Here is a 9,164-nt window from a genome sequence, read left to right on the forward strand (position 1 = left end):
CCGGGGGTGCAGGTCGAAGCCCATCAGCCTGCACCCCTGTGGTGGCCACCCCTGTGGCCTCCACTCAGGGTGCTACTTCTGGCCCTGCTGCGGCAAGGCCGTGCTGGGGTAACACTGTACGAGAGGCTGTCCCCCTCCCCGAGGCCTTTCCGGAGGGTGGCAGAGTCTGGACGGGCACCCTCGCCGGCACCGCACGGCACTCCCTTGGCGCTCCGTTCCGCCACACCCATTATGGCGGACACACATTGTCGGCCACGCATATCACGGCGGCTCCGCAACCCCCAAGATGGCGGCCCGGGAGAGGTGGCTGTGACGCCACTACCGGGCTGCGGCGGCGGAAGTAGCGGCTGCGCTCCCATGGAGCCGGGGGAGGGCCGGCCGGGGGTGGCGGCCACGCTGCGGGCGCTGAACGCGGCGCTGGGCCGGCCCGCCGCGCTCTGGGTGAAGGAGAGCGGCGCCCGTAACCTGCGGCACCGGGACTTCCTGGCGCCGCGGGCCGCGCTGACCGCCGCCTTCCCCGGGGGGCAGGTAAGCCCGGACAGGGTGGGGGTGCGGGGGTCGGGGCCGGCGCGGGTGGGAGCTGACCCGCTCGCCTCCTTGCCCCGCAGGTGCCCGCTGACGTCGTGGCGGGCGTGAGGTCCCTGGGGGGCCCGGGGGTGCTGTGGGTGCGGGGCTGCCAGCAGACACCGGCGGGGCTGGAGGTGCAGGTGCGGCGGCCCGAAGCCTTCCGGCGCCTGCTGGGGCCCTCGCCCGGCCCGGCCCCCGCGGTGGGGCAGTCGGCGGGGTGGGTGCTGCTGCATTGCCCGGCCCTGCGCAGCCCCGCCGCCCTCCGGCCCCGCCACCTCCGCACCCTCCTGCTCGCCGATCACCTGGCACAGCTGCTGCGCACACAAGGGTGAGTGCCCGGACCCCGTCCCGCCCCGCCCGGCGCCTGCCGCCAGCACCCGCCTCTCACTGCCCCTCTCGCAGGGTCGGCGTCTGCCTGGTCCCTGCCCTCGCTGAGGAGGGGAACCGGGAGGTCCTGCGGCAGCTCCGCGTCGACTGGCCCTCCGGCTCCGCTGGCTCGGCACTCTCTGATGCCACCTCAGCCTTGAAGCGAGCACTAGGACGGTCTCCCTGTGTGACAGGCACAGCCACGCTGCCCGAAGGTGTCATCTGCAAAGTGCACTTGAAGAGCTTTGTGGAGCAGCAGGGCTTGGTGGGCTATGACCCCAACCTAGACGTCCTCCTCGGTGAGCCTCCTGTGAACAGCAGCTCTGGTGTGACAGCAGGGGTGGGGGCAAACGGCCACAAATAGGCCCACTAAATTTTTTTCCCAGTCACTTTTACAGAAAGTAAAGGGGGGTTAGATCCAAATTGTCTTCTCCTCTTATTCCCCTTCAGTCCAGTTTGAGCCAGAAATGCAGATATCCTGGTCAGACCCAACAATGCAGTATGTCAGGGGTGGCAGCAAGCCCTCCTGATGCATTCTGAGTGTCCTTCCCCCTTTCAGTGACAGAGGGCAAGCTGCAGTCCCTGGCTGAGCTGCAGCAAGCTGTTCTGCAGGGCATGGTAAGGAAACCTGCAGTGCTGCCCACCTCTTGCTTTCCACATGTTGTTCCCTTCTGTCACACGATGGCTTTTGACCTCCTTGCTGTGCTCTGCTGCAGGCTGGAGGCCTGGGGAACTGCTGCAGCATTGTGCATGTGGTGAACTGCGAGGATGAATTCCAGCAGCAGCAGCTGGATCTGCTCTGGAGGATTTTGGATCCAGGAACCCACACAACTTTGCAGGTGAGGAGCCTCCCACCCTCCTCATTGGGGCCCCCGGCATCCTTGTGCTCTGCCAACCTCCTTTAATCCCCTCAGTGAATGTTGAGGCCCAGCTTTGTCCACCTGTGAGGCTTCCTTTTCCCCTGGCAGCCCCTCCAGGCTCTTGCACAGGGGGTGGAGCAGCCTCTCTGCCTTTAGGATTTCAGTGTTAAAGAAGAAGGGGCAGGAGAAAACCATGGGGACACACCTAGAACGGGTGGGTTTAGCCCAGTTCTTCTGCACTGCATTTTGGTGGAACTTCTGAGTCTTTCACTTCATCCCCAACCTGTCCTCTTTTTCAGAAATACCTTGTCTGCGGGCCAGTGAAGGTGACAAACCCCTCATCACCCATTGGGGCAGACCAGTACTTCCAGTAAGTTGCAGCAAGGTGCACACTCCTCCACTTGCATGCCAAGGCTGCCAGTGCTCTGCCCAGCCCCACAGGCACCCAAACAGCCACACTGCAGAGCTGAGCAAGTGAGCTGGTGGTACACAGAGTTCTGTGCATCCCCCCAAGGGTGGTGTCTGTGAGTGTCTGTGTCCCCACCAGGCTCCGAAAGCGCCAGATGTATGAAGCCTCTGTGATGAAGTACGGGGAGCTGGCACAAGGTGAGGGTTTGCTCTGCAGCTCCACACACACGTGCTGCCTGGGTGCTGGGGTGACAGCACGCAGGGATGGAGTGAGCTGTGCGTGATGCCACCTGTGTTCTCCACAGATGAGGCCTGGACCGAGGTGATCGACACTCTCACAGCAGCTGCCATCAGGTTTGAGATGCTGAGCACTGCCCACCGGAGTCAGGTAGGACAGTGTTTGCATAGAGCCATGAGCTGCTCTGAGTTGAGCAGCCTGGACTGCAACATCTCTCTGTCCTCAGCTCACCCTGAACCTGGAGGACAGCAGCATCTCAACAAAGGGAACCAAGAGTGGTGCCTTTGTGATGTACAACTGCGCCCGCCTGGCCACACTCTTTGACACCTACCAGCGAGCTGTGGAACAGGGTGAACAGCAGTCCCACAAACCCTCCTCTGTCAGCTGCTTCTGGGCTTTTTGTTGTGCCCGCAGCCACAGGGCATTCTCTGGGCACAACAGCAGTCTCCCACCTCCTTCCTAGGCATGTATCCACCTCTACCACCAGTGTCAGAACTGAACTTCTCCTGCCTCCGGGAAGAGGTGAGTGCTGAGATGGGGAATGCAGGCACCTGTCTAACCTGTAGGGATGTTGCTGGCCCAAGGATCCAGCCCTGCCTGACACATGTAACCTGTTTACAGGGAGAATGGCTTCTGCTCTTCAACTATCTCTTGCCCTTCCCTGAAGTCTTGCAACAGGCAGCAGAGCTGCCCACATCCAGCAAGGGGATTCGGATCACAGCTAACACAGAGGCAGTAAGTAACACGTGCTGTAGCACCCACGGGTGCTGCTCCAGCAGTCCCAGACCAGGGTAAAGCCACATGCCCCACCAGTGAGCTGGTGTGGTGCTGAGGACAGAGACCACCACAGTGGAGGCTGGTCCTGCTGTGCCTTGGCTGTGGAAGGGCCCAAGACTGCCTAGACCCTGCTGTGCCAGCAGCTCTGTCTTGCAGGTGTGCAAGTTCTTGATCCAGCTCAGCATGGATTTCAGTTCCTACTACAACCGGGTCCATGTCCTGGGGGTGAGTTGGATGTCCTGGGCCTGCAGGCCCTGCAGTCCTTCCCAGAGCGGGACTGCAGCTGTGGAGCAGCTGTGTGGGGAATGGCCCCTGGGGTGCCAGCAGTGTGATCCAGCCCCTCCAAGACACTGCACACAGGGTGCAGAGGCAGCAGTGTCTAGGGGCAGCCTCTCAAGGGGCAATATGGCCACCAGCCCCAAGTCACTGCCTTTCTCCCTGCAGGAGCCACTCCCTCACCTCTTTGACCAGATGTTTGCCCGCCTCCGGCTGCTGGGAGCTGTGAGGGAAATGTTCCGCAGTGCACTGGCAACTCTGCACCTCCCTCCTCTCAGCCAGATCTGAGCTGCCACTGAAGAACCATGCAGCGGTGTGACAGCCACCAGGACAATGTACCACGAGGGGAAGGACAGGGGATGGTCTTCCCAGCAGGGTGAGTGGCTGCCCTGCTGTCAGGCAGGGACTCGGACTGTGCCTCAGCCACACAGGAGCTTCTCCTCCTGCTGTTTGAGGGTTTGGGTACTTGCACCCTGCAGCTGTGCCCCACATGGGAGAGGGGTTTGCCTGCCACGTCCACACCAGCAGCAGAGAGGACACCTGAGACACCCTGTGAGCCAGGCTGGGGAAGTACCAGGGACCAGTCACCACAAAGCCAGGCACCAGCCTCTTCTCCCAAAGCTGTTTATTGATGGTTGCTCCGTGCTGGCAGGGAGCTCCTGTGGCCCCAGTACTGGGGTCAAATACACTTGTTGCTGGACAAACACTGTGTATGTCTGACCCTCACAGAGCACTCTTCCCCACCTTGCAGGGTCCGGCCGCATCCAACTGATTGTCCTTCCCTCTGCTCTCATGGGTCCTGCTGCTCCACAAGACCAACCTGCAGGGCTCAAGCCAGCACTGAGGAGCTGCTCTGAGCAGGGTGGCCAGGACAAGGCTGGTACAGCCAGCCCCTCACCCTGCAGGGTGCTATAGGGGGTCAGTGTCCCTACTCAGTTAAGCCCAGGCCCCAGGGCTGTTCACAGGGGGCCCTATTCCAGGGAGCACAAAGCTGCACCCTGCCCTTTGCCACACCAGCACCTGACTATGAGCTCCCAGGGCTGGGCATGGTCCTCACATTTCAATCTGGGACTGGGGCTAGAAAGCCTGAACATGAGTCCCTCATACCTTGGGAAGGAGGAACTTCTGGGCATGGTGAACTGATGACTGCCACTTGTCTTTTACTGCTTGGGAAGCTGCAGGCTTATCCAGCAAGGGTGGCATCTGCCTTCTCCCATGAGATGGTCACTCTGGAGCACCCAGACATGTCTGTGCTGTCCCCAGAGGAAGCAAATGCCTGTCCCTCAAGACGGGACACATCAGGAGGGGGTGATAGGCAGAACACAAGTCCAGGGTGCCCTTCCCAGGGCAGAACCACAAGCCTGCCCTGTCACAAGGGAGCCTCTGGCAGAGGGGGCTTGGGGGGGGGTATGCCATGCAGCATCTCCAGACCATACCCACAGAGCACGCAGCAGTACCGCAGCGTCCCCCCAGCATCCACCACCTCCCAGCAGTCCAGATCGGCCAAGTCAGGCACATGGAAGAAGGTGGTGCTGAGGGGGTCCAGCCTGCCCGGGCTGTGGTGCCACAGTGTCAGGCGCTGGTCCACTGAGGCAGAGAGCAGCAGGTCCGGTCGCAGCACCCGGATGCCCGTGACGTGGGCGGCGTGGGCGCAGGGCTTGGCCGCCCGCTGCAGGACACGCATGCAGGTTCTCGTTGTCACCTCACCCCCACTCAGGGTCACCTCCAGCAAGCAGATGTGAATGGAGCCATCATCACTGCCACTGGCCACCAGGTACTGTCCCTCCTGCATCATGTGGATGTGGAGGCTGTTCACACCACAGCTGTGGGCCATGATGGTGAGCAGTGGGGAACCTAGGGCTGGGGAAGATAAGACAGTCAGGAGAGAAACCAGAGGAGCCACCAGAGTGGGCTGGGGGGCAGAGCAGAGTTGCCAGCAGCAGCACCCACCCAGGGGCTGGAGCTCTCCCTCCGCTCGGTGCAGGGCAGCCGTTGCCTCCACGATGGGGCTGGTGATGTCCCAAAAGGCGACGCTGCCATCAGTGGCTGCACTGCACAGGAGGTGCCTCCTAGAAGAGAAGTGTTGGGGGGGAGCCTCCAGCCACAGCCCTGTGATGGGCAGCCCCAGGGTCCCACTGAGATCCAGGGAAGTGGCAAAACAGCCCCTGCAGGCTGATTTCTCCTTTCCCTCTACAGCTGCCTTCCTTGCCAGGAGGAACACTTCTCCCCAGAGCACTGGTGGGTGCAGCACAACCTTCGGGGCTCACCTCTCCCCTCCTGCCTGCGTGTGCAGGAACGCTTCCACCTTCAGCACACAACGCTCGTGGTGAAATGACTCAGCCACCAGGACCAGCTTCTGGGCAGCCTCCAGCAGCCCAAAGACCCTGAGTTGGAGCAGAGGGAAGTCAGACGTGGGAGAAAGTGGCTCTTGGTGCCTATACCCCCACTTCTCACCATGCTGCCAGCTCAGGGCCAGCCACATCCCCAGCAGCAACCTCCCGCACAGAGCTAGCTCTGCTCCTGTCCCCCATTGCCAGCCCCAGCTTGGTTCTCCCTGCCAAGCCCCTTGACAGCTCCTCACCGGACTGATCCATCACTGCAGGCAGCAGCCAGGAACTTCCAGGGCGTTGGCAGCTGCTCAGAGCTGGTATCAGGCATGACTGAGAGAGACATGTACCTGCAGCAAACACAGGATGCTCACCAATGCCTCAGTGACACCTGTGTCTCTAGGGAAGAGAACGGCCCAATACAGCAGCCTGAGCTCAGAGTGGGACATAGTTTGGAGGAAGCAGAAGGAAAGACAGAGTCCTTGTCTAACCCCAAAAGCCCCATAATACTCAGCCACTGAACACAGGACACCAGGGGTATACACCTAAAGCCAAGCTGGCTCCTGCCTTGGCTGAGCCCTCAGCCACACAGAGCAGGTAACTCAGCGGAGGCCAGTGAGGTTCCCAGCACCCTCCCATACTGCCATTACTGCTAACCCTGCCTCAGGTGGTCCCTGAGCATCACCTTGTCTCTGGATCCATCTTGACAAGCTTGTGCCTGTTCTTCTTCCGCTCCCAGTGCTCATCCAGCCGATGTGAGGCCACATGGATGACCTGACAGGCTACGGCACTCTTGGAGGCCGGATCCCTGGCACACACCACCCGGTTGCACTCAATCTGTGCCCGGCCACCCGCAGAGAAGAGTAGGGCAGAGAAGCCCTTGTCAAAGCCCTCGTCACTGGGTCCTGCAGCGTGGGCCAGCGCCCTGACACTGGAGATGTGGTCAGTGAGCCGGGTGAGGGGTACGGCCGCCCGGGAGCCCTCTCTCAGGGCCAGGACACAGGCCATGGTGTCCTCACTGCCAGTGATGAAGACGTTAAGGGCAGGGTGGCCGGGCATCCCCACTGCCCCCAGGCGTCTCACGCAAGAGATCTCCCGACCATGCAGGGATGGCAGCAGCACCTGCTGCTCACAGGGCTTGGCCTCGTGGTGGTACAGCATCACATCCCCACATTTGATGAAGGCGAAGGCCTCGTCCGAGGAGCTGCTGCAGTAGCTCCAGGAGCGGTGCCCCCCACCACAGGGGATGCAGTGGAGGTTCTCATTAGTCCTGCTGCTCCAGACCACAAAGTTGTCTGCATGAAAGCCCAACACGAGCAGGTCCCCGTCCGGGGTGAAGCACAGCTTCTCAATCCACTGCAGCCCCTTGCAGGGCCTGTGCTTCTGCAGCACCTCCAGCTGCTGGCCCTGCAGGCGGAGCTGCCGGTACACACCGTCCCGGCCGGTACTGTAAATGTAGTCCCCATGGCAGGTCACTGAGGTAACCCCTGTCTTCCCGTGGAGCCCGAAGAGTAAGGACAGCGGGCTCTCAAGGGGAAGAGCTTCTTTGTGCAGCAAGCAAGAGGGCTCTGAGTCACTGCTGGAGTCTTCACTGACCAGATCAGGGTTGCCATTGGAAATGCCAGTGCTTCCTGCAGCCTGCCCCAGGGAGCTGCTGCAAGGGAAGAGGAGGAGGGATCCCCGGCGGTCCCCGCAGAGCAGGAGCCCCCCCTGGGGCAGGAAGGCTGCACAGGTGTGCCAGCGCTGCTTGCAGGGGGGCAGCTGGTAACGTCCCCTGAGCTGCACCCGGGGCACCTGGCCGGGGCGGTGGGCGACATCCAGCCACAGCAGCTCCCCGTCGGGCCCAGAGGCCAGGAGGGAGGTGGCAGCGGGGGGCAGCCCTGAGTGTTGGGCCCAGCCCAGCCCACGCACGGCCCCCTCGAACAGCCTCAGCTCGACGGCGGCCCCGGGGCGGCCCAGGGCGAAGAGGAGGACGCGGCCGTCGCCAGTGCCCAGCGCGCAGAGGACCTCACCCCCGTCGGGTAAGGGGGTGGCCGCCAACATCCCCCGGGGCCCGACGGCGGCGGGGGGCAGCACCGGCACCCAACGCTCCGTCGCTGTCTCGTAGGCCGACAGACCGCCCGCCTCGCCCAGCACCAGCACCTGCCGCGGTCCCACCAGCAGCACGGCCCGCGCCCGCTCCGGGGCCCCCAGCGCCGCCACCACCACCGGGGCCGCCCGCCGGGGCCTCCAGAGCCGGACGCCGCCGTCGTCGCCGCCCGTGGCGAGGCAGCCGCCGGCGGGGCGCAGGGCCACGGCGCGCAGAGCTCCGTGGTGCCCCCGCCGCGCCCGCCGCACGCCGCCGCCGCCGTCCCACTCCAGGCAGGCTCCGTCCTCCCCGGCACTGACCGGGCACGGCCCCCGCAACGCCACGGCCGCCACCCGCGCTCCATGCCCATAACATACAAGGAGGCAGGAGCCCTCCCCGTCCCCGTTCCCTTCCCCGCCCAGCTCGCCCACCGCCCACAGCCGCACGCTGCGGTCCTCGGAGGCGGAGGCCAGCAACCCCCGCGGCGCCGAGTAGCAGAGCGCCAGCACCGCGCCCCGGTGCCCCAGCAGCCGCCGTCGCGGGGCCGCCGCCGCCGCCGCCCGCCACACCACCACAAAACCCGCCGCCGTCCCCGCCGCCAGCGCCAGCCGCTCCCAGCCCGTCCCCGCCAGCACGGCGCAGCGCAGCGCCCCGGCCCCGCCGCAGCCGGCCCACCGCAGCCAGTGCCCACCGCCCCGCCACTCGTACAGCCCCACGGTCCCCCCGCCCAGCGCGAGCGCCAGCCGCCCGCCCGCCGCCCAGCGCACCTCCCACACCCACGCCCCCAGATCCCGCACCGCCCCACCGCCGCACGCCGCCAGCACCCCCTCGCCGCCCGCACCGCACCGCCGCACCGCCAGCACCGCCAGCCAGCGCCCGCCGAAGGCCACAACCCGCACCGCTCTCCCGATGCCGGGCTCGGCCCGCAGCCCCTGCACGCTGGCCTCACGCAGCACGCTCCGCCGGCCCGCCGGCGATCCGCCGCCGCTCAACCGGAACGCCGCCACCTCCGGCCCGGTACCTGCGGGACAGTGCGTTAGCCGCCCGTCCCGCTCCTGGTGCCAGTCCCAGTCCCGGTCCCGGTCCCGGTGCCCGTGCCCACCCCGGTGTCGGTCCCATCCCGGCGCTCACCCGCCAGCAGCACGTCCCCCGTAAACTCCAGCGCCGTCACCGGCGCCACGAGCGCCACAGACTCCATCTTGGCAGCGGAGCCGTCACCACCCTAGCTCGCCGCTGATTGGCTGGGCCCCTCCCGCCCCCGCTCTGCTCGCCGCTCA

At 64.5% G+C, this 9,164-nt stretch overlaps 2 protein-coding genes across 2 annotated transcripts; one reads left to right on the forward strand and one right to left on the reverse strand.

The window, feature by feature from the left end:
* The first annotated feature begins 339 nt into the window (after positions 1-339).
* Positions 340-4,196, forward strand: DALRD3 (DALR anticodon binding domain containing 3). The gene is made up of 13 exons (XM_071756133.1): positions 340-528; positions 609-895; positions 970-1,232; positions 1,493-1,551; positions 1,650-1,772; positions 2,093-2,163; positions 2,341-2,399; positions 2,507-2,589; positions 2,666-2,789; positions 2,903-2,961; positions 3,061-3,174; positions 3,373-3,441; positions 3,661-4,196. Exons 1-13 carry the CDS (start codon positions 358-360, stop codon positions 3,778-3,780), a joined length of 1,602 nt encoding a protein of 533 aa, XP_071612234.1. The 5' UTR covers positions 340-357; the 3' UTR covers positions 3,781-4,196.
* Positions 4,103-9,149, reverse strand: WDR6 (WD repeat domain 6). Its single transcript, XM_071756131.1, has 6 exons — positions 9,019-9,149; positions 6,505-8,908; positions 6,074-6,169; positions 5,760-5,876; positions 5,443-5,561; positions 4,103-5,352 (listed from the first exon to the last, which is right to left on the reverse strand). The coding sequence occupies exons 1-6, from the start codon at positions 9,083-9,085 to the stop codon at positions 4,862-4,864; spliced, it is 3,294 nt and encodes a 1,097-aa protein (XP_071612232.1). The 5' UTR covers positions 9,086-9,149; the 3' UTR covers positions 4,103-4,861.
* Between the last annotated feature and the right edge of the window lie 15 nt (positions 9,150-9,164).

This window comes from Heliangelus exortis, chromosome 12 (assembly GCF_036169615.1).
Source record: "Heliangelus exortis chromosome 12, bHelExo1.hap1, whole genome shotgun sequence".
NCBI classification, from domain to species: domain Eukaryota; kingdom Metazoa; phylum Chordata; class Aves; order Apodiformes; family Trochilidae; genus Heliangelus; species Heliangelus exortis.

Coding starts and splice junctions, on each gene's coding strand:
- WDR6 (XM_071756131.1), bottom strand. CDS start 9,085: ATGGAGTCTGTGGCGCTCGTGGCGCCGGTGACGGCGCTGGAGTTTACG. Junction 5,877..6,073: donor TGCAGTGATGGATCAGTCCG/GTGAGGAGCTGT, acceptor GCTCCAACTCAG/GGTCTTTGGGCTGCTGGAGG. Junction 5,353..5,442: donor GGGAGAGCTCCAGCCCCTGG/GTGGGTGCTGCT, acceptor TATCTTCCCCAG/CCCTAGGTTCCCCACTGCTC.
- DALRD3 (XM_071756133.1), top strand. CDS start 358: ATGGAGCCGGGGGAGGGCCGGCCGGGGGTGGCGGCCACGCTGCGGGCG. Junction 1,773..2,092: donor GAACCCACACAACTTTGCAG/GTGAGGAGCCTC, acceptor CCTCTTTTTCAG/AAATACCTTGTCTGCGGGCC. Junction 3,442..3,660: donor ACCGGGTCCATGTCCTGGGG/GTGAGTTGGATG, acceptor TTCTCCCTGCAG/GAGCCACTCCCTCACCTCTT.